Raw genomic sequence first — 24,828 nt, 5'->3', positions numbered from 1 at the left:
GAGAGAGAGAGAGAGAGAGAGAGAGAGAGAGAGAGAGAGAGAGAGAGAGAGAACAGACACTTAAGGATCTGAGATTTGTTTGGAGGTCACATTTGTATGGCAAGTTGGGGTATAGCTTAGATCATTGTGTTTGTATGAGGTGGCTGGGCCAGGGGTTGCTGACAGAGACCCCAGGCACCCCAACTCCACTTCCCTGGCTCTGCCACCAACACGCCCAGGACATCAGAGGCCAGGCCCCCAAGGGAACCGAGGCTAACCCTGCACACCACCAACTGTCCTCCAACACTGCCTTTATTTAAACAGTTATAATAACCAAGGGAAGGGAATGCTCAAATATGAGATGTGGTTCATTTTCAAAGTTTTCCCCCACCCCCACCCCAGCTTTGTTCTAGGAGATTCGGCTGATTCAGGAGTGTCTCCTGGGCTTGGGAAAGCTGTTTGCAAGAAAGAGGAAGTCTTTGAAGTCACTCGGAATGACAGGGGGCTGGAGACATCTCAGGTGCAGCTGAATACACTAAAGAAGGGAAATAAGGGCCCCATTAAAACCGAGGAGCACTGCCAGCTGGTGGGCTGTCTGGAGAGAGGGTGCTGTGTCTGGGGGGCACCACACTAGGGTCCCCAAGGGCTAAAGTTCTTCGGAACCCTCTGGCCCTAGCATCTGAGGGAGGAGGGCAGTGGACAAGAACTGCAGAAGCCAAGGCAGCAGCTTCAGACCCCGGGCGTCGGTCCTGTAGCCCCGCGGGCTCCTGGTGCTTTGGGCTGTGGCTGCCCTGTAGCTGGGCTACAGCTGCTGGACCAGGCGCTGGCGCTGGGAGGTTTTGCGAAGGAGCTTCCTATAGTCATAGGGATTGGCCGCCTGGCTGCTCTCCTGCTCCTCCTCCTGGGGGCTCTCTGCTGGTCTGCACCTGCAAGGAGACCCAGTCAGCAGCGCTAAGGAGCACTGTGCATTTCTGCACCCCCGGTACCCCACATTCTATCAACCCTGAGGATTTAAAAAAGGCATCATCAAGCCAGGAGTAGCGGCGCACGGTTGTAACCCCAGTACTTGGGAGGCTGAGATAGGAGGTTTGCGGGTTCATGGACAGCCTCAGCTACTTAGTGAAGCCTCTGCAACTTAGTGAGACCCTGTTTCAAAATAAAGAATAAAAAATAGGACCGGGGTGTAACTCAGAGGTAGAATGCCCCTGGGTTCTATCCCCCTGTATTAAAATAAAGGAAGAAGGAGAGAAAGAAAGAAAGCCATCATCAATCCAAGCTCGAAGGCACATGTGGGAGGCTGAGACAGCAAGATTGCAGGTTCCAGGTCAGCCTCAGCCATTCAGCCATGTGCTCAGCAGCCTAATCAGACACTGTTTCAAAATAAAAAAGTAAAAAAGGCTGGGGGTAGCCAGGCGTGGTGGCTCACACTTGTAATCCCAGGACTTGGGAGGTTGAGAAAGGAAGATGGCAGGTTCTGGGCCAGCCTCAGGTACTTAGTGAGGCCCTTGACAATTTAGTGAGACTCTGTTTCAAAAACGAAAGGATAAAAAACAATAGGGGTGGGGGAAGGGATATAGCTCAGAGGTAGAATGTCCCGGGTTTAATCTCCAATACAAAAACCACAATCAAGCAACAACAAAACACAAAGCACAACAACAGTAACAAAAAGCCCAAACCTCACAGCACCATCAAAATGTCATACTATGGTTTTCAAAATGGAACACAATGCGTTTGTGTTTGGATGAGAGCTAAGTAAAGCATCAGGGGAGTGGAAATCAGAAAGGTGAGTTTCCTTTGGATAGAAAACTCACAACCCATAAACACATTTATTTTAGTACCTTAATTTTGAATACACTTTGGCCAAGCAGGAAAACTCAAGGTGCCTAAATAGACATCTACATGTTGCACTGTGAAATTGCTCAGATGTTTCCTTAAAAGAGTCCCCTAAATCTGACCAGTATAGCTCTTTCCTAGCATGTGCAAGGCCCTGGGAAGTCTGTCTGTTGTTAGAGACACAGAAACTAGCCACCCTGATAGCTTTTCATTGTTTTAGTGTTTTCAGTGAGGCCTCTAGAGAAGTGGGTTTTTCCCTAAAGATGCAGGCAGTAACACAGATTCACTCACTTCACTCACGAAGCACCTACTAAGTGCCAGACACTGTGTAGGTGATGGGTGAATGAAAATCCTTGCATTCATGGAGTTTTAAGTCGATTGTGGGAGAGGGCCACAAACCAGTTTAAAACATCAGGTGATGATGGGAGGTGCTATACAGAAAAGGAAGGCAGGGGCCTGGGGGCAGCGATGGTGTGGGTGTGCAAACTGTATCACACACAGTAGTCAGGAAAGGGCTGTTCGCTAACAGGACGTGTGGGGAGAGACCTGAAGGAAGAGATTTCTTGGGGGGAAACAGCAGTCATTCGAGGATGATAGAGGAATGAATGGGAGGGTCCCAAGAACCGTGCACAGTCTGTGTTTGAGGAACAGCAAGGGGACCACCATGAGTTGAAGGGAGTGGTCAAGGGGACAGAAGAAATGAGGATAAAGGGTAATGGGTGACTTAGTGCTTTGATACCATGGCGGGGACCTAAATTTAATTTAGAGTGAAAGAACACTGAAGGGCTTGGAGTGGAAAAATGACTCAGAAAAGATCTGGCTGAGGGGAAGTTGGGAGGGACCAAGGCAGGATGATGTTCTTGAGTAGGGAGAAGGTCTGGGGTTGAGTCACAGCGTGAGGTTTGGCCTTAGCTAGTAGGCCAGACGGGTGGTCTGCAGACAGTTGGAGGAAGGACACTGGTGTGGGGTAGGAAGGCTGACAGATGTGGTGGTAGAGATGTGTCTGCGACTGTTTTCTTCACAACACAGAAAGGAAGGTTGTTAGCTGAGTGAGGAAGTTTTGTAGGTTTGAGGGGAGAGAAGAAAGTCTAAAAGAGTGGCCATTGGAAAATGGCGTAATAGATTTCTAGGCAAATGAGATGAACTTTAGATAAAATTGAGCTTCTCTCTAGCCATGGGCAGCTATATGGGTGCAGGCAGAGATGCTGAGCTTAGTTATGTCAATATATTTTCCCTCTGTCATAAAGTTCCTTGGATGTAGGGCCCACACCTTATGTACTGCTGTACCCATCCTTTCCTGAAATGCCCAGCATGGTGCTCTGCATATATTGTCAATACTGCGTAGTGGTTAGAGACTTTGACTCTAAAAAAGCAAGGTCTTGTGTTCAAGCTTCCTGGTTCCCTCACTTATTATGTAAGTGACTAGCTGCAGTCTCTAAACTTTCTGGACTTAGCCTTCTCATCTCTAAATGGGGCAATAACAGTAGCTGCCTCATGAGGATGCAGTAAAGATTAAATAAGTGAACAGCCTAGTGCCTTGAACAAATCAAGCATGAACCCACAGTAACCGCCAATGTTCTTATTCTAGTGCATACTGAATAGATATCTGTAGACATCACTGGGAAGGCAGGCAGTATTTCAGGAGCATAATGCTTTTACAGCACAGGTGTGTCTACCAGCAGGAGGAAGAAGAAAAAGATACTGGAGATATTGAAGTAATAGCAGAGTGGGATATTAAAATATGCACTAGATAGTCAGTGAAACACTAACTCTTTCTGTTTCCCTGGACAAGTCACTTTAATTTCCTGGCACTTGGTGTTCTCTTGTACAGCACTGTGTGGGTAGACTAGAACACCTCTTAGCGCCAACATGTTACAGCTCTTTCCAAGATGGAAGAAGCCCTCTTCTTTTTAGAGACAAGGGGTAGAAATCAGAGTTCAGATGGATTCTGCAAAAGCAAATAGAGATGAAAATAGCTGGGATTTATGGAGCACCTCTCCTCTGTCACAGGGCGTTAAGTGCTTCATTGTTTCATCTCTGCAACAAAAAGGTTGCAGAAACTCTACAAAAAAGTTGAGAAAGTTGTTGACAACTCTTTTTGCAGATGTGGGAACCACAGATCAAAGAGGTCGGGTAACAAGAGGAAGGTTGTTCAATCACTAAATGGCTGAATCAGAATTCAAGTCTAGGACTCTGACTCTAAAGCCATCACACTGCATTGTGCAAGGGATGGGTGAGGGTGTTCCGTACCCTACGCAGTAGAATGCTGGCTCAGGGTTTTGGATAAAAAATTCCCAGTTGTTGGCCACTGATTGCTGTAAACTGCCACATTACATGTTTCCATCTTATTATATGCTCTCGGTCTCAAAACCTCACAAAATAATTTTTAGGAAGAGAAAAAATATCTCCCAAGTAATAAATAAGCTGCAAAGTAAGTTCTTTAATACCACAGAGTTGGTGGTAAGGAAAGAAATCAAATCCTCAAAACATATTTTCTACAAATCTTTCTCCAAAATACATAGTTTTTGATCTGGTATCCTTGATTCTGAGAAATTATAAGCATAATTAAGGAACCAATAAGTGATTAAAATTAAACTGTTTGGATCTTAACATTGATTTCTGGTATAATATATTGCTTATAAGTAGGATGATCATGTAGTTTAATATCCAAACAGTTTACAGCGGGATTTTGCTACGAAAGCTGGGATGCCTTTTTATGCTACCGTAATATTTATGATTTTACCTCTAGACAGTGTATCACTTGTCAGATGCAATATTCAATAAGAATAGTTTGTCATTTGTCCATATGTGAAATGAAAGTGCTTAAGATGAAATTGTGAATTCATAGTTGAACACGCTGTATGTCAAACCGTGGTTTATTACCTTTCAGTAGCCTTCAAGCCAGGATTCTGAAGTTCTTGTTGTTGTCTTTGTTCTCTCAAACTAGGCTTATGGTTCTTTGTTCCAGAATAACCAGGCAAAAATTCCTTATAATAGAAATCTCCCAAATCTAATAATTTTCCCTGACTGCAAATGAATGCATAAACATGACGTGATATCAGTTTAATTTTCAAACTCACGGGATACTTTGATTTCTTTTTTAAATGTGATTGCTATAATTTAAGAATAACATACACGTGTCAATAGAAATAAGCAAAGTCTTTAAAAGGAGCACAAATATTACATACCAAACAATAAACAAAGGACAACCCTTATGTCTTACCCTGGATAAAGCATTAGCTATAATAGCTTTTCCTGGTTCTATCAGGCTCACCCTGGCACAAAACTAGTAGTTATTAAAATGCTAGTGATAAAGGCATTTGAATTTTCCCAGACTATGTCAGAGTTCACGAAGGACCTTTGGACCACTATAAAAAAATCTGGCCTTTATGCATGGACACAGAACACTTATAAATGTTATCAGTTGTCAGTACATTGATACACACAAAGTTTCATGACCTCAAATGACCTCCTTCAGAGGTAACTGTCTGTCCTCCTCCTGCCGGTTGGTATTCAGGGGATTAATTTTTCTGTGCTGGGTTTTAATTCCTGCACATGACACACACGTAGGGGTGTGGCCCAACCATTTTAGTTCTTTAGTTTAGGGCTCAATCTGGTTCTCTGTGCTCAGCACCTGTGGTATGATGCGGTTACCCCAGAGGTTAACAGGTAGATCAGAAAGTGATTCATGGAAGATATTTTTTTTTCAAGTTAGAGACACTAGTTTATAAATGAACCTCCAGGATGCTGAGTTGTAAATAGAAATTTTGTGTACCATTCACTCTAAATAGAAAAATTCTTTTTTGTTATTAGTATTGTCTAGAAATTAGCTGACATTATTATTGATTAAAATAGTGGTATGATTTTTTTTTTGGTGGTACTGGGGTTCCTGGAAGCCCTTCTACCTCTGGGCTACACTCCCAGACCTATTTTATACTTTTTATTTTTGGAAACAGGGTCTCTTAAGCCAGCGCGGCTGGCTTCGAACCTGCCCGATCCTCCTGTCTCCGCCTCCCAAGCGCGGGGATGACAAGCCTGCGCCACCACGCCCGGCTAAATAGTGGTATAATATTAAGATGGTAAATTACTGATGGAGCTAGGTGTGGTGGCCTATGCCTGTAATCCCGGTACTTGGGAGGCTGAGACAGGAGGATGGCGGGTTTGAGGCCAGCTTCAGCAATTTAGCAAAACCCTTAGCAACTAAGTGAGATCCTGTTTCAAATAAAATAGCTTTGGTTCTATGTTTCAAATTAAAAAGAAATATTCTTGGTTCTCTGATGCTCAGAGATAGAGCCCCTGGGGCTCAGTCTCCAGTACCACGGAAAATACAAAACCCAAAAATTACTGATGGACTGAAATCTAGAAAAAGGAGGATCACATGAAGTCAAACGCATCACACCTTCAGGGAACACAAACCTTGTCTCAACAAATCCACAAAAATAATAAAACAGTTTAGCACCCGTTGAAGGACAAAAAGCAAGGAGGAGCTCAGGGAAAGAAAATCTGTGGATAGGGACATGTTCATATTGCCCAATTAAAACCATTCGATGGACTAAGGAAATAAAAATTTATTTGGGGACAGTATGGTTTATTCAAAAGATATTTGAATTCTTATCAAACACTTCCTAAAGTGTTGGCTCAACACATTTCCAAGAGGCAAAATACTAGAATTGATTCGCCAATTGTACATTTATCATATATTGAGAGCCTATTACTTTCCAAAAGCATCCATATAAACCGCATGGTCTTTATTTGAACATATAGATCTATATTTTTGTTTAAGCAAGATGACTTTTTGAAATCTAGGAACAATGATTACCTCTCTTTCCTTGGTCTTCGTTTGTCTTCTTGGATTGACTTCTGAAGAAAATCAAAGAATTAGAAAGTTCTCCTATATAATAATATGTGATCATAATCTATAATAGTATAATCTTATTGGCAGATGGGAGAGGAGGAGGAGTCAGGATAATTGTATGCGATTCCAGTTGTCTGCGATGGCGCTCAGAAGAGAGGCCACTGATTCGTGATTAGACTAATGGCTGCCCAGGGCTGGTTCAGGCTGTAGGGATGAGAAGTGGGGGAGAGTTTCCTTTTGGGGAGAGGAAAATGTAAAGTTGATTGAGGTGAGGAGGTAACTTGTATAGCATGTGAATTAGATTCCAACAAAGCTAAGTGTGTGCATTCATGTATTGAAGCATCTGTGTGCATAGCCATCTAGAAAATGTAAGAAAGATTAGGCAGTTTAATATTTGAGTTTGGAGCCAGAGAGAGAGGAGAGGGAGGGAGAAATGAGAGAGAGAGAGAGAGAGAGAGAGAGAGAGAGAGAGAGAGAGAGAGAGAAGAGAGGGGGAGAGAGAGAAAAAAGAGGGAGAGAGAGAAAAGAGGGAGAAAGAGAAAAAAGAGGGAGAGAGAGAGAAAAGAGGGAGAGAGAGAAAAAAAGAGGGAGAGGGAGAGAGGGAGAGAGGGAGAGAGAGAGAGAAGAGAGAAGAGAGAAGAGAGAAGAGAGAAGAGAGAAGAGAGAAGAATGCAGGATGGCTCCCTGGTTCCAGGCTTCAGAAGCCAAGCAGATGATGGTGAGATCCCTGGAGAACAGGGATGTGGGAGGCAGGGCAGGCTGGGGGTGGAGCCACAGGACCAGGGGCATGACCGCCAAGACAGGTGTCTGTTTCTCCAAATCCTGCCTTGTGAGCTGTGGATACAACATTAAGGGGTGATTCTAGGATGAGGTAGCACAGGGAATATAAACATTCCTCCCTCCAGGCCTGGAGCTTAACAGCTGCTCAATAAGCAGCTCCTCCTTCCCCTTCTGCCTTCGCCATCACCTGCACGTCTGTGTTACGGAGCTCCTGTCATGATGGGTTTCCCTTCCTGGGGTGTGTCTGCATATTATTTCAGATCAACAGCCCGCAGAGAAGCCTTTGGGAGGGCATGGCAGGTGCGGAGCGCAGGAGAGGCCCAGAGGCAGAGAGCAGAGCGGCCCCGCTCCTCAGGGGAGGGCCCGCGGAGAGGAGGCCGAGGGCACCTGGCTTTGCCAGGCCTTCCTCCGGGCCCCAGGCAGCCCCAGGTCCCACACTGCCTTCAGAGCATTCCATGGCTCCCTCCGAGAGGACAAAGTGGTGTCGTTTGTAGGAAAATGGACGGAAGTAGAGAATACTATGCTACTGAGATTAGCCGGTCTCAGAAAGTGAAGGGTCAGATGTTTTCTCCCATCTGTAGAAGCTGGAAAGAAACTGAAAACCAAAAGGAACTTCAAATAAATGAGGACAGAGCCCAGTGGATAGTGGAAGGGGATTGAGGGAGGGAGGCAGGTGGCGCGGGAGGCCACTTATGAAGGAAGCAGTTGCAAGGTCCTGTGTATCTTCATGAAGTTATTAATACCGATTTCAGTGTTACGAACATGGGGGAAGAGGGGGAGGGGCAGGATCTGGAGGGAAACGCACCGGTGCTGCGCGCATGCGTGTTTCAATCGCACCGAACCGCAATGTGACGTATGCTTACAGTGCACCAGTAAAAGCACATTTCCCAAAGATTGCGCCACTTACGTGTAGTAGGTAGTAGTATGTGGAGTCTTCAGGGTTATTTAACATTTTGGGCTTCCGGGGTCGTCTTGGGGGTCTCAGTATTTTTGGTTCTTCTCTTTTACAGACACCTGTGAGAAAGGTGATCAGAACTGTGTTTAATTCCAAAGATGACCTCCATGCAATATTTCCCTTTTGGGGTAAAAAAAGAAATGATGCATACAGCTCAGATGAGAGCTGGGAGAAAGAGGAAAAACCTTTGTTTTCACAACCAACCCTTGTTATAGTCCTCTTCATGGGCTTAGCTTCAATTGCCAGCAGTTTAGGGCTTTGAGAGTTAAGGGGGAGAAGAGACGAGGAAGAAAGGAACAAAAAGTTTAGTAATGTGGAGCAGAGTGAACCAGCTCGTGAGATGGATTTATTGATTTATTGGCACTAGATTCAACCTGAGTGCTCAGCCTCCTAGAAAAACTTTAGGAAGGGTGATTATATTCACAGGATCTCTGCCTGCTTCTTTCTACCAGACTCAGGAGGCTGCCCAACCATTCAAATCTGCCCTTTCTTCCTTCCATCCTTCTTTTCTTTCCTCCTCCTCCTCCTCCTCCTCCTCCTCCTCCTCCTCCTCCTTCTTCTCTCTCTGTCTCTGTCTCTGTCTCTGTCTCTGTCTCTGTCTCTCCCTCTCCCTCTCCCTCTCCCTTTCCTTCTCCCTCTCCCCTCCTTCTTTTCACCATGATACCTGGAATTGAACCCAGGGGCACTCTACCTCCAAGCTATACCCCCAGCCCTATCTTACTATTTTTATTTTGCAACGGGGGCTTGCTAAGTTGATGAGTCTCACAACTTGCTGAGGCAGTCCTCGAACCTTCCATCCTCCTATCTCACCCTCTCAAGTCCTGGGATTATAGGCATGTGCGATCACTTCTGGCTGCAGGGGAGCATACTGATCACAAGAGCATTCCTATTCTTCATATTCTAACATTATCCAGCTCATTTATTTCATAATTATGAGGAATTTCTAGATGGCAAAGAAGACCAGTTAGTTGAGAGGACAGCATAAAAATAGAATACATGGACCAACACTAATCAGAGAAAAATCACAACAGTCACACTTTACCGCCATTTCGTTTAATAAAACAAAAGAAAACGAGGGGATTGTGAATGAGATCATGTAGATAGAGATGAGTAGTAGACAGAACACTTTTCTTTTTTTTTTTTTTCATCAAAGTGCATTTTATTTTTTTATTATTAAATAAGTCTTAACAAATTTATTTATTTATTTATTTATTTTTAAGTTGATTAGCTCAGGTGTTTATTACAATGGATAAAATTGGACTAACATACAGATTCAATGTAAACTCCATCAGAAATAGTAATGGCATTCATCACATAAGTATAAAGACGATTCCAGAATTTATATGAAAGCACAAAAGACAATGAATTGTCAAAGTCATCTTGAACACAAAGAACAAAGCTAGAGGCATCACAGTACCTTACTTCAGACTCTGTTACAAAGCTGTGGTAATCAAAACAGCATGGTGTGACAAAAAAGAAATAAACACAATGGCCAATAGAATAGAATAAAGAGCCCAGAAATGAACTACACATGTAAGTCTAATTGAGTTTTTAACAAAGGGCCAAGAATATAGAATGGGAAAAAGACATTCTCTTCAATAAACAGTGATAGGTAGACTCAATATTCACATAGAAAAGAATAAAATGGATCCTTATCTCACACATATGCACAGGTCAACTAAAAATTGAATAAAGACTTAAGACCTGAAACTTTAAAATGTCTAGAAAAGGACATGAGAAAAAATGACATAATATTGATCTCAGCAATATTTTTCTGCATTTAAATTTTTTTTTAATTAATTTATTTTTTAAATTGGTGCATTGTAGTCATATATCAATCACATTGGAGTACAAGACTTGAGAGGATATACAAGCACACATCATCCAATTAGCCCTCCTCCAGCCCCCGTCCCATTCCCTCCCCCTCCCTCCATCCCACACTTCTTTGGTGATTTACTTTGATACATTTGTTTATGTACCTCCTGCGTTTTAAAGAGGCTCCGTCCTCCAGTATTACATACCCTCTGATTGGTCACATTAGTTGCTTCACTATAGGGCCCTTTCTATAGCTCAATCTCTTCCTGTTGCCCTTTTCCTCCTAGTTATTGCTGATTAAGAGAAGCGTCTGATTTATATTTTCTGCGATATTTCTCTGTGCATGCTGCGTTGCAAGTACCAATCCCACTCTTGATGGTCCCCGTAGTGGCCTGGCTACTCAGTGGACTAATCCAGACCTCGCTGGCTCAAGCAGCGGCCTTGCCTCATGGGAGGACCCAGTTCTGGTCTCGCTGGCCCCTGAACCGGTCAAACCCCTAAGCTGGCTTTAGTCCCGACCTTGGAGGCCGCAGGAGTGAACTTGCCTCACGCCAGGCTCCGATGCTGGCCATTGGCCCCTGCACCGGTCTAACCCCTTGGCAGGATTCCAATCCCGGCCTCGGAGGCCCCAACACTGGTAATGCCTCACGACAGGCTCCGATGCCGGCCTCACTGGCCCCAGCAGCGGCCTAACCGCTTGACAGGCTCTTATCCTGGCCTCAGAGGCCCCAGTACCGGCCTTGCCTCAAGGCAGGCTCCGATGCCGGCCTCGCTGGCCCCAGTACCGGCCTAACCCTTTGGCAGGCTCCGATCCCGGCCTCGGAGGCCCCAGCACTGGTCATGCCTCACGGCAGGCTCCGCTGCCGGCCTCGTTGGCCCCAGCACTGGCCTAACCCCTCGGCAGGCTCTTATCCTGGCCTCGGAGGCCCCAGTACCGGCCTTGCCTCACGGCAGGCTCCGATGCCGGCCTCGCTGGCCCCAGCACCGGCCTAACCCCTCGGCAGGCTCCGATCCCGGCCTCAGAGGCCCCAGTACTGGCCTTGCCTCAAGGCAGGCTCCGATGCCGGCCTCGCTGGCCCCAGCACCGGCCTAACCCCTCGGCAGGCTCCGATCCCGGCCTCGGAGGCCCCAGCACTGGTCATGCCTCAAGGCAGGCTCCGATGCCGGCCTCGCTGGCCCCAGCACCGGCCTAACCCCTCGGCAGGCTCTTATCCTGGCCTCGGAGGCCCCAGTACCGGCCTTGCCTCACGGCAGGCTCCGATGCCTGCCTTGCTGGCCCCAGCACCGGCCTAACCCCTCGGCATGCTCCGATCCCGGCCTCGGAGGCCCCAGCACTGGTCATGCCTCACGGCAGTCTCCGCTGCCGGCCTCGTTGGCCCCAGCACCGGCCTAACCCCTCGGCAAGCTCTTATCCTGGCCTTGGAGGCCCCAGTACCGGCCTTGCCTCACGGCAGGCTCCGCTGCCGGCCTCGCTGGCCCCAGCACCGGCCTAACCCCTCGGCAGGCTCTTATCCTGGCCTCGAGGCCCCAGTACCGGCCTTGCCTCAAGGCAGGCTCCGATGCCGGCCTCACTGGCCCCAGCACTGGCCTAACCCCTCGGCAGGCTCTTATCCTGGCCTCGGAGGCCCCAGTACCGGCCTTGCCTCACGGCAGGCTCCGATGCCGGCCTCACTGGCCCCAGCAGCAGCCTAACCCCTCGGCAGGCTCCGATCCCGGCCTCAGAGGCCCCAGTACCGGCCTTGCCTCAAGGCAGGCTCCGATGCCGGCCTCACTGGCCCCAGCACCGGCCTAACACCTCGGCATGCTCCGATCCCGGATTTGGAGGCCCCAGCACTGGTCATGCATCAAGGCAGGCTCCGATGCCGGCCTCGCTGGCCCCAGCACCAGCCTAACCCCTCAGCAGGCTCTTATCCTGGCCTCGGAGGCCCCAGTACCGGCCTTGCCTCACGGCAGGCTCCGATGCCGGCCTCACTGGCCCCAGCAGCGGCCTAACCCCTCGGCAGGCTCCGATCCCGGCCTCAGAGGCCCCAGTACCGGCCTTGCCTCAAGGCAGGCTCCGATGCCGGCCTCGCTGGCCCCAGCAGCGGCCTAACCCCTCGGCAGGCTCCGATCCCGGCCTCGGAGGCCCCAGCACTGGTCATGCCTCAAGGCAGGCTCCGATGCCGGCCTCGCTGGCCCCAGCACCGGCCTAACCCCTCGGCAGGCTCTTATCCTGGCCTCGGAGGCCCCAGTACCGGCCTTGCCTCACGGCAGGCTCCAATGCCGGCCTCGCTGGCCCCAGCACCGGCCTAACCCCTCGGCATGCTCCTAACCCCTCTGTGGAGGTTCGTCAACTCTTTCTCCCTTCTCCACAGGAACAGACAGAGTAGGTGAAGGAGTCCAGATCCCAAGGCCATTTCTGGATCCCATCTGAGACAGTCATAGGCACAAGAAGGTAAAGCCGGAATTCCCGCCACGGCCACAGATGATATCTTTTCCTTTGTCCTTCCCATTTACTGTCTCCTTCAGCACTGATCATTAAGCAGCTTCTATTGACTCTTACAAAATCTTATCATTTTCAAGGTGTATTAGTCATAGCCCCTTATCTAACAAAAGAGGCATCAGAGTATGGTATCAAGTTGTTATATATTTGTTATATATATATATATATATATATATATATATATATATATGTTTGTTGTACTTGAGACACATTTGAAAGCGGCCCGTGACTAGACTTTAATTTGCCTACAGTAGTGAATGTGGATTAGAATATCAGAGCATGACCACGGCAACACAAATCAAATGGAAGATGGCAAGCAACCCGGATGAATGACACGGAGAGGGAACACCAACGCAGATTCGGGGGAGTAAAGCAATTCGTGGTCCTGTCTCCCTTTCCTCATCAAACGACTCCAGTTCGATCTGACTTAGGTTGCAACGACTGGACTGGAAATGCCTTTAGAAGGCCAATGGTCACTTCTCTGGCCTCTTCTTCACCGAGCAGTACTGACCACCCCCGCCCTCATGTCAGAGGAGGCAGTTTCCGAAGGCAGGCACCGTAGTATCTCGTCTGCTTTTGCATCCCCAGCCCTTAAGAAATGTCCAGCATATAACAAATGCTTAATAAAAGTTTTCAGGATGAGTCAGTGACCTTTCTCTTTGCCTCTTGGATCAAATCATTTCATTCCGGGCTCCTCTTGGCTGAAGGCCTCCTAATGTAACCTCAGGTTTGACTTTCTCTTTCCCGTAACTCCTGTCCCCTGACCTGCTGTTCCTAAGCAACACTCCCATCTCAAAGCTCAAATGAACCGGCGGTTGTCTTTCTTCCTCGTCTAAATTCGTTCGGCACACCTCAGTGGCACCACTGTTTACGTCTTCTAGGTATAGCTCTGCCTCCCCTTTCTTATCTACAGACAAGAAAGCTTCCACCATCTTGACAGAAAGGTCTACTATTCAACCCCCATTCCTTCTCTGTCACCTCCACCGCCGCTCTGGACCAAATCACTCATTGAGTAATTGTGGTAGGCTTAATCCAGTCTCCAACTCACCTTATACATGTAAACCAGATTCTTCTTTCTTAAGTATCAGTTCAATCATGAAATTCCACTTAAAAGAATCTATGATGATGGCTCTTTTTCTTTTTCAATTTCAATTTTTTCAATTTTTCCACTGAGGTATTTGCAATCTCATCAATTCCAGTTTTAGCTCTCCCATTCAGTAAGGGGGACCTTGTTAGAACCCTGACATACCAGGCGCACAGCTATCACTTTGCTCTCACCTGCTCATAGAGCAGTGCTCCCCAGCCGCACTGAACTCTTTGGCATCCTCAGCGCCCAACTCCTGCCCTGTTTCTTCTGCGAGTTGGGTCCCCCTCTCGCTGAATGGAAACAGCCCTGGCTGGTTGTACAAACTGTTTGAAACCTGCTATGAAATGAATTGTTTCCCCTTGGGATACACACGATGAAGTCTTAATCCCAGGACCTTTGTGAGTGACTGTATGTAGAGGCAGAGTCTATGCCATGTATGTATCTGCATGTCTATGAAGTTACCAACACCAATCTCAACCACATGCATGAGGAGGGGAGGGAGTGGGGTGGGATCTGGAGTGAAACACACCATGTCCATTTCTATCACAGGGAACCTCATTGTGATGTAAAATTACAATGCCTCGATAAAAAATACTAAAAAAAGAGGCACTAGAGTTCAAAGGAGGTTATTAGAGCTGATGTCTTTAAAAAGAGAAGAAATCAGGACCTGCCACATAGACAGAGGGTGGGCCCCAGGTAGACACATGGAGAAGATGTTTATCTGCCAGCCAAGCAGAGAGGCCTCCATGGAAACCAGCAATGACGATCCTTTGATCTTGGTTTCTAACCCTCTGGAATTGTGAGAAAAGAAGTTTCTGCTGCTCAGGCCACTTAGTCTATGATCCTTTGTTATGGCACCCCTGGAAAACTAACCTCCAACAGAACCCCAAACTTCATACCACATACTATTTTTCATCTATAATTTTTTTGTGTGTGGCACTAGGGATGGAACCCAGGGTCATTCTACCTTCCAGTCCCCTACTCCCAGCCCAATTTTTTATTCTTTTATATTTTGAAGCAGCAGGGTCTCACTAACTTGCGGCGGGCCTCACTAAGTAGCTGAGGTTGGTGGCAAACCTGCTATCCTCCTGTCTCAGCCTCCCAAATACTGGGATTACAAGCACGTGCCACCATGCCTGGCTCCTACCTATGATTTTTTTTAAGATAGTCGGAACAGAAGTTTCTGGCCAGTTGGGTGTGATGACTTTGGTTTTATGTCCTCCTGCACGTTCACTGGTGGTCTATATGCTTTAGGTATCTGAAGATGCCAAGAAGTTTGCTTCCATTTTAGATCTGAGGCACAGGGCTAAGTAAACCGTAGATACTCATTATACACGTGTTAACTAGCCTATCGCTACATTGTCCCCACATATAAAAATAATTTCCCAACACTTTAAAGATGAATGCAAATGAAAGAATCAAACTGTTGGGAGAAAATTCAGGGAAATTCATAAATAATCTAAGGGTATAAATCCCTTTATCAAAACTTAGAAGTCATAAAAAAGTCATGTGTATTTGCGTGTTAGAAACTGATGAGGGGCGGGGATGGAGCACGCTTCCAGTGTTCCGAGCCGTAGGCTCCATCCCTGGGACCACAAGAAAGGGAGAAGAAAAAACAGTGAAAACCTTTTATGGAGTTGAAGTGAGAAGATTCATGGTAAGCCTGGAAATCTATGCTGAGGACACAGACAGCAGACGGAGGGTTGGTGATTTTTTTTTCTTGGCAAAGAGTGCCAAGCAAAGACTACAAAGGTAAACATGAAATCGCCAATAGGAAAAATGGGCAAGAGAGACAGACGGGGCATTCGAGACGGACAGAGTAAAAATGCAAGTGGGCCTGGCAAGGCGCTGAAGTTGACAGACAGACGAGGGAATGTGAGGTCATGATCCCGTGCCACTTTAGGGCAGACACATTGGCAAAGACCAAAAAGGGAAGGACAGTGCTCTGGGCAGGATGGCAGAATGAGTGTGTATCCACAGACTGCTGAAGGAAATGTCAGTTGTTAGGGTACTGGGGATTGAACTCATGGACCTTCTACCTCCAAGCTACATTCCCAGCCTTTTTATTATTATTATTATTATTATTATTATTATTATTATTATTATTATTATTTTGTTTTTCAAAACAGGGTCTTGCTAGGTTGCTGAGTTTCCCTACATTGCTAATGCTGGCCTCAAACCTATGATCCTCCGGTCTCAGCCTCTGTGATTACAGACATGTGCCACCATGTTGGCTTATTAGAACCTTTTAGGGAAGCAAGCTATCAAATCTAAAATATCGTTCAACTCAGTGACCCGAACCCCGAGGGCTTATTCTGTAAAATTAAATCTTGGTATATAACATTTTCAAAAATATTCACTACAACATTTTTCATAGCAAAAATGTGAGAGACAAGTGCGGAGAAAAATTTATGTAATTATAGTTATCCCCAGATAGAATATTATGAAGAAGAATCAATTGTGGCGATAGTAGCTGAGGGTCAGGGATGCTTGCCAAAGTATTGAAGCATGTTGCTTAAGTGTTTCTATTACGATCCCACTTACATAAAATAACGCTCCGTTATGTGTGTATAAACGCATTTATGTAACATCTGTAAAGGTAGGAAAGAATACACAGTTTTATCATAAGGGTTTCCTGAGGAGAGAGCAGCGTGCATTGGAAAGGGAAACAGAGGAAAGAAAACAAAATAAAAAGAAAGAAAAAGAAGAAATGTACTGCACTAAAACACACTCTACAGCATATAATAAGGCCATATTTATGTAAGACTGTAAATATACATGCGGGTATGTTTATATTATAGGGAAAAAGTCAAATGCTTAGAGTTTTCAGAACTTCAGATTAGTTATTGCCTCTTTCAGATTTTCATTAGGTTAGTTTACTGACTATTTTTTCTTCGTCAGGGTAGTCTAAAGCAGAGGGCTGAATATTCTTAAAGGATGTTTAAGATGTTGCCATGCAAAGTAGGTAGCCAGAAGATAGAAATTATTGATGAATATATTTAACAGGGTCTAGTTGCTTTGCTAATATTTCCTTGGACTATTTTTTTTATTAAACTTTTAAGAGTAAGCTTCCAATGAGTTTATCAGCAAACAATATTTCAGAGAGGCATACGTTTATTTTGCCCTCTAATGGCTTTCTGGAATGTTGTTCCTTTGGGGAAATACAAACCCCATCTACTAACATCATTCTAATCCCTTAATTACAAAAGTGACATAAACATTTATAATCACAAATTATCATCAGCATATCAATGTTGGCACCGGCAAAATTGGGTTTGTGGCTATTTGGTGTGAAGTGCATGATAAATATTAGCTTGCAAAGGTCATAGCCAGGAGGTAAGACATTTATTTATATTGTAGTTCTGGTAATAATTTCCTGAAATATTTAAATCAGAAATGCACATTTTTGGATAATGAATTGACAAACATCTCAACATTTTGTATTCAGAAGACAGGAAAGAGATTTAAAACTCATTGCCAACATTTGCTTTAGAAAATTAAAGTTCAGTATTATTCCCATTTTAATGATAATTGCACTATTTTACTTAAGTATATATGCAAAGTATAATTTGCATAAACATCACATGTCTATATCAGATATTAGCAGAAGAGAAAAACTCTTATGTTCCTGTGGTTTTTAATTTTTTTTAACGAAGCCAATTATTTTAGTTTTTGTAAATTTCCATTTCCTCTTGACTGTGACCTTCAAGCAATACAGTGACCTCCAGGAGGTCTTAGGCGGGAGGAATTGGCATTCCTGTCCTCCAGGGCAGACTCACCCGGTCAGGGTTGCAACCTGCCTCCTGGAAGCTACTGTTTCCCCTTGACCTCATCTGCCCTTCAGCCAGGCTAGCACTAAACGAAGGGGTTCTGAGCTTGAAGCAGACACTTCAAAGGGCGCCTCCTGCTCCCATGGCCTCCCTCCTGTTGCCCCGGTGATCCCACAGTTGCCAAGGTCGCCCTGACTTGACCTCTCGCTGGGCTGTGTGGTTTCTGTGTTCTCCTGAGTTGACCCAGGTGCAGGGTGAAGGCAGGCGAGTGTGGGTCCTGCTCTGAGGGTCCTTGGCCCTTGGGGGATGCTCTTCTAGTTGGTGAGTCTGACTCAGGATCTCTGACCATCTCAGCAGGCAGCTCCCGGCTCCCACTGCCCACTCAGAACTGCGCAGCCCATTTCTTTGGTTCTTGTTTTCCAAGTGGATACCAGTGCCCAGGGTTGGCATGAACTTCTGGCTTTTCCTACTTTCTAATTTGGAGATTCTATCTATCTATCTATCTATCTATCTATCTATCTATCTATCTATCTGTGTGTGGGGTCTTGGGGATTGAATTATTCAGGGGCATTCTACTTCTGAGCTACACCACAGGTCCAATCTTAGATTTTCTTTTGAAACAGGGTCTTATTAGGTTGCCGAGAGTCTCATTATGTTGCTGAGGCTGGTCTCTAACCTACCATCTTCCTGTCTCAGCTTCCCAAGGACTGAGATTACAAGTGTGGGCCACCATGTCTGGCTGCTTTGGGAACCCAGAACCTTGAAAATGGAGCTTGTAGTTTTTTAATTACCCCCTTAGGTTTAGGTGATGCTTCCTCAGCCTTCTCTCATGACTCTTTAGTGTCATCACAGGAGGAAAAGGAGGAGAAAGAGGACCTGTCTAGAGGGTGAGGATAAGGGGTTGCGGGGAAACTCAGGGGCATTTAAGGTCCCTAATTGCATCTTGCCTCTTTTTCAAACTAATGTGAATCTTAATTCATCTGAAAAAATATTGGGATAGATAGCCTGCGATAAAATTTATGTTACTTTTTCTGTTTTTCTCTTTCTTTCTCTTTCTTTTCCTTCCTTCCTTCCTTCCTTCCTTTCTTTCTTTCTTTCTTTCTTTCTTTCTTTCTTTCTTTCTTTCTTTCTTTCTTTCTTTCTTTCTTTCTTTCTTTCTTTGTGGTACTGGGATTCCTGGAAACTCTTCTACCTCCAGGGTACACTCCCAAACCTATTTTTTATATTTTTATTTGGAAACAGGGTCTCTTAAGCCAGCGAGTCTGGCTTCGAACCTGCGCGATCCTCCTGTCTCTGCCTCCCAAACGCGGGGATGACAAGCGTGCGCCACCACGCCCGGCTTATGTTACTTTTTCTAAAGAGCCAACTGTTATTCTTTTTTTTTTGGGGGGGATGTAGCATTATTGGTTTTTGCAATGTGATGTACTTATGCCAAACAGAGATAAAAGAAAAAAAAACATAGCTGTTTGTACCAAGAGCGCATGCATGTATGTCTTTGTCAACATGATTTATAAAATGATGTGAAACTATAATGCACCAATAAAAGCACACACAAAAAAGCTGTCACATTAAAAAGAAACACAGCTGCTTGATTTCATAGGCAGTACTAAATCTAAGGTGTCGACTCACTGCCCATAGATAGTCTTTTAAACATAATCTTATCGGCGCGTTGTAATTCTACATCAGCGTAAGATTCAGAGATGCACTTAATCTCCTTAGTGCTGGATATCCCCCGGCTCCCTTCTTCCCTCCCTGTGCACGTTAGTGAGGTTGGTAGTGAGACCTCCACATAAGAACATGGTATGAAGCCCCCTTTCTCCCTCTCCACCCCTCGACCTCCTTTACCTCTTCAGCTCTCCACTTCCGCTATTTTACTTCTAACCTCTTTGATCTAAACTCCTTTTCATTACCCATTTTCTCTGTAACATCCACATATAAGAGAAAACCATACAACCCTTGACTTTACAGAGCTGGCTGGTCTCACTTAGCATAAAGTCCCGTCCGCTTTTCTACAAATGACATACTTTTGTTCCTAATGGTTCAGTAAAATTCTACTGTGTGTACGCGCACTCTTACCCCTTCATCTGTCAGTGGGCACCTAGGCTGGTTCCATGATCTGGCTCTTGTGCACCGTGCTGCCATAAGCATGTGTAAGCATGGATCACTACAGCATTCTAACTTTCACTCCGAGAGAGCCAACGGGTACATTATTGACTGTTCATAAACATTTTCTTAAATTGGACTTTTAGAAACAAATAATAGAAGAACATTCTCTGATTCCAAACACAAATAGTAATATTTACTTTTCTCTTTTTCTCTGCTACCACCTTACAACACACAGGTAAGAGTTTAGGGTTCCTATCAAGGCCAGGTGAAATATACCAATATTTACAATACTTGGTAGAATATGTCCAGTCAGGAGCTGCAGGAAGAGATATCCAGCGACCTTTAAGTGGCTTGAAATAGCCTGGCTGCAAAGATCATATATCTTTTTTTTTTTTTGGGGGGGGGGCGGGTAGTAATGAGGCTTGAAACCAGAGGTGTTCTGCCTCTAAGCTACATCCTCAGCCCTTTTCAATTTTTGGATTATGTAACAGGGTTTTGCTAGGTTGCTGAGAGTCTGGCCAAGCTGCTGAGGTTGGCCTTGAACCTTCAATCCTCTTGTCTCAGCCTCCAAGCACTGGGATTACAGATGACATACCCTGAGATGACGAGCTAGTCCTAGCACAGACGGCTGTGGGATCTTTGTACCAGGACCAGGTTTAAACAGCATCGATCGGATTCTTACTTGATATGGTAGCCGAGTCAGCCAGGGTAGAGAGTGTCCAGTGGGCTGGGGACTGGGCTTGGTTCCCGCTCCATCCTCACTCAGCCTGTATGGAGCTCTTGTTACCGAGCCACCTCCCTCCTGGGAAGGTGATGTTTACAGTATTCTAAGTCCCACCCTATAATATTTTATCCTGTCCTTACATTAGTAGTGGTTTGTTGAGGTTATTCTTTGAAAAGTAAATTTTTGGGGCTGTTACTATTCTACCTATGAATGTATCATTACTTATTAATCCTTGTCTAATTTTGTTTCTTGCCATGTACATAATTTTTTTTCCTCTCCAGCTTATTTCCTTAGGCTACATTCTCATAAGTGGGTATCCTGGGTCAATGATGTGAAACTCTTTCAGTATTTTCTTATATTGCCAGATTGCTTTTCAAAATATTGACTCTTACAGTCTCACCATTATGTTTGGGTAATTAGGTTAGCACATTCTCATCACTGTTAAGATCTCCTTTTTATACTTGCCATTTTGGAAAGTAAAAAAAAAAATAGCAAGTTGCTTTCATTTGTATTTCTTTATTCCTAGAGTGCTCATAAATATGCTTATTTTCCATTTGCATTTCTTTGTAAACAAATTGTTTTATGCCCATTTCTTATATTAAAAGTATTAATGCTGCCAGGCGTGGTGGCGCACGCACGCTTGTAATCCCCGCGCTTGGGAGGCGGAGACAGGAGGATCGCGCAGGTTCGAAGCCAGTTGTGCTGGCTTAAGAGACCCTGTTTCCAAATAAAAAGTATAAAATAGGTCTGGGTGTGTAGCCCGGAGGTAGAAGGGCTTCCAGGAACCCCAGTACCACCAAAAAAAAAAAAAAGTATTAATGCTTTTCCTAATACCTATAAGAGCTCTTTCTCTGTTATACAAGTTAAGCTTGCATACATTTGTTATAAATATTTAAACCAGCCTATCTTTAGCTTTTTAAATGATGCTTTTTAATATCTAGAAGGTTTTGATGTTTGTGTAGTCTAAATATTTCACCATTTTTTTGGTAATTCCTTCTTGTTACTTCTTATGATTCATCTTTTTCTATGCAAGGATTGTAAATATTCAATTCATAGACTTGTTTTTTTATCTTTAAAATTTTTTTGTTGTTCCAATTGAATTTAAGGGCTGATTTTTCTATGTCTGTAAGGAATGGCTTTGGTAATTTAATGAGTTTTGCATTGAATCTGTAGATCACTTTTGGAAGTATGGCCATTTTGATGATATTTATTTTGCCTATCCATGAACATGGAAGATCTTTCCATTTTTAAGGTCTTTCTTTCATTTCTTTTTTAATGCATCTGGAAAATACTTGTGTATTCAGTATAAAGGAATCTTATTTATTCCCCAAATAGAAGAAAAAATTACTTTTGTGTGGTACTGGGGATTGAACCCAGAGGCCTTCTAACTTTGAGCTACATTCCCAACTCTATTTGTGTGTGTGTGTGTGTGTGTGTGTGTGTGTGTGTGTGTGTGTGTGTGTGGTACCAGGGTTGTAACCCCAGGGAATTCTACCTCCAAGCTACACCCCCAGCCCTAATTCTTATTTTTTATTTTGAAACAGGATCTCACTGAGTTGCAAAGGGCCTCACTAAGTAGCTGAGACTGTCTTCAAACCATGATCCTCCTGTCTCAGCCTCCCAAATGCTGGGATTACAAGCGTGCAGTACCACACCCGGCTCGGCTCCCTATTTTATTTTTATTTTTATTTTTGAAACAGGGTCTTGCTAGGTTGGTGAGACTCTCACTACTCGCTGAGACTATTTTCAGACCTGCAATCCTCCTGTCACAGACTTCCAAGTACTGGAATTACAAACTGTGCCACCACATCTGGCAGATCAAAGAAAAATTTAAATATTATCCATTTGTTTCTTATGGGACGTTATACATCTTTTTGTGACAGGTTTTTGTAAATACACAGGTCAATTCTAGGGCTACTCTGCTCCATTAATCTGTGCTCAATTTTATAACAGAGATATATTTTTAATTACTATAGCATTGTTTAACTCATTTTACTAATCTAATAGGGAAAGTCCTCATTTACAATTATTTTTTTTTTCTCCTGAAATGTACAAATGATCTTTGGGGAAATTTATTAAGTTCCAAAGAAAATGTCACAGGGATTTTGAGTGCAGTTTTATAAAAGTTAGTTTTTGAATGGTCACGTTTTGTTTACAATACCGGATCTCCCCATCTTGAGGCTCTATGTGTCATTTGTCAGGCTTCTTTCCTTTGTGTCTTTTAGTGGTTTTCTTGCGAGCTTTCTTACAAGGCATTAATTTTTTTTTGCTATTCCTTCCAATGGGTTCTTTTGTAATTAAATAATTCTGGGAAAGAATATCTATATCTGTATACTATATATGTATATCTTTATGGAATCCTACTGCTCGAGCAAATCATTACTTTGGCCCATCCTTCACATATGTAACATAAAGTTTACATTATCTAGTAATACTTCGACAATTCTTTTTTTCTTTTGATAATTATACTTCTCAAGCTCTTCTGTACTGTCTTATTATATCAATTAGAAACTTCTCAAATGGCATGAAAAATTGTTGTTTTAACATCTTTATCTATTTTTATTTTCTTTCTCTTTTTCTTAAGGAATTGGGGATTGAACCAGGGCATTCTGCCCCCTAAACCCTAACCTATTTTTTCTTTTCTTCTATTTTCCTTTTTTTTTTTTTTTTTTTTTTTAGGTATTGGGGATGGAACCCAGGGGCATTCTACTTCCGAGCTATACTCCCAGACCATTTTTTCTTCTTTTTTTTTTGGTGGTACTGGCGATGGAACCCAGGGGCCTTCTGCCTCCAGGCTACACTCCCAGACCTATTTTTATATTTTTATTTGGAATCAGGGTCTCCTAAGCCAGCGAGGCTGGTTTCGAACCTGCGCGATCCTCCTGTCTCAGCCTCCCAAGCACGGGGATTACAAGCGTGCGCCACCACACCTGGCTCCAGACCTATGTTTTACTCTTTATTTTGATACAGGGTCTCACTGAGTTGCAGAGGGCCTCAGTAAGTAGCTGAGGCTGGCCGCGAACCACCATCCTCCTGTCTCGGCCTCCCAAGTACTGGGATGCCAAGTGCGTGCCACCATTACTGGCTCAATTTTTTATTTTGAAACAGAGACTTACTAAGTTTCAGGTGACCTTGCTAAATTGCTGAGTGATGAACCTGATGTTTTTCTGCTACCACCACTTCTTATTCCCTTCCGATGTCATAAGCCAAATTCTAGTTAAAGAATGTGAAAGGGTAAAGAAGAAAAAGAAGACAACAGGGAGAAAATATTAGAGAAGGTAGAAGACAAACAGAACATTCTGGGAAAATGTGTTCTCTGCTTAAAAGAAATGGAATTAAAGAGAGGTTCCCCCAGAGACAGGACAATGTTAATCTCAAATCCCGATAGAATACAGGTGGCAAAGTAAAAAGCAAACCAAGTATCTCTATTTTCCTTTCCTTTTAGAAAGTTCTAGCTCTACTGATTTTTACCTGAGAGACGCCGCTGAGAAGAACCCCGGCTACCAACTGGCTTACGGGAGTAGACACCCAGGTACAGCGGCTTCAGTCGCTGTGACAAAATAATTTCATTCAGTTTCTTCTGCAGAAGGAAATATTCTTCTGATAACCTTGATATCTAGAAAAAGTCATACGTCAGGTAAAACCAAGAAGAAGAGTTCCGTGAGCTCCAGAGGTAGGTGGGGGTCTGATACCTTTTTACTAAGGTTCCTTTGGACAGAACGTCCTCTGTTCTCCAGGACCCACCCTGACCCTTGCAGCGAGGTCTGATCAGGCCCTCACCTAACATCCCGCCCACTTTTCCCTACTTTCCCATCTCCTTTTTTTCATGAAAAGCATCCCCGTATGCCGTACTGTGGCGCAGCCTCCCTTCCTGCGGGAGTTCTTCCCGGGGTCCCTGAGGTCTGGCTCCGGCCCGACCATGCTGCTGTGCTGACCCGCTTGTCTGGTCTTTCATTGCACAAAGCCCCTCTTTTCCTCTCCAGTCTTCTAGCCTGACTTGGTCCCTCTTCCCAGCCGCCTCTGCGCGGCCTCGTGGGCACCCCAGTGTCCTACTGGGCGAGCCGGGGCTCCTGCTTTGCTGTGTGTTGCTGGGTCCCTCTGGAGCGATGAACCCCATGGCGTTACTAGCCAGCCCTTGGTGGACGGCCTGGTGATGCCACCTCTCTGCTGTGTCTCAGTGGAAACAGCAGGTCTGGGGTTTAATCCCCCATTAGATCTGGGGAGTCAGCAAATTTATGCACCAAAGAAAGCAAGGGCTACACCGAAAACTGACCACTCCCAGATGCTTACGGAAGGTAGACGGGCACGGGGCTAGGCAAATCACTCAGTGGCCGGCTCCCCCGGGATCTCCCCCCCACTGTGGCTCAGCCATCGCCAGACACAGAAGCAGAGCTCAGGGACTCAGGGGCATTACACTCCTTCCCGGAACCGCCGCGTTATGC

The 24,828-nt window shown here is 44.8% G+C and overlaps 1 protein-coding gene across 1 annotated transcript in view; it reads right to left on the bottom strand.

The window, feature by feature from the left end:
• Nucleotides 1-781: 781 nt before the first annotated feature.
• Nucleotides 782-24,828, bottom strand: part of MYO3A (myosin IIIA) — a gene marked incomplete at both ends in the record, with an annotated part of 172,565 nt that continues 148,518 nt past the window's right edge. The window contains 5 exons of the mRNA XM_080717187.1: nt 782-905; nt 4,696-4,839; nt 6,632-6,672; nt 8,355-8,461; nt 23,858-24,002. Coding sequence (XP_080573313.1) covers nt 782-905; nt 4,696-4,839; nt 6,632-6,672; nt 8,355-8,461; nt 23,858-24,002 — 561 coding nt within the window. The remainder of the gene's footprint in view (nt 906-4,695; nt 4,840-6,631; nt 6,673-8,354; nt 8,462-23,857; nt 24,003-24,828) is intronic.

This window comes from Muscardinus avellanarius (genome assembly GCF_963383645.1).
Source record: "Muscardinus avellanarius genome assembly, chromosome: 20".
In the NCBI taxonomy this organism is placed as follows: Eukaryota; Metazoa; Chordata; class Mammalia; order Rodentia; family Gliridae; genus Muscardinus; species Muscardinus avellanarius.
Note: the sequence above shows the minus strand (reverse complement) of the source record. Positions and strands in the feature narration are given on the sequence as shown.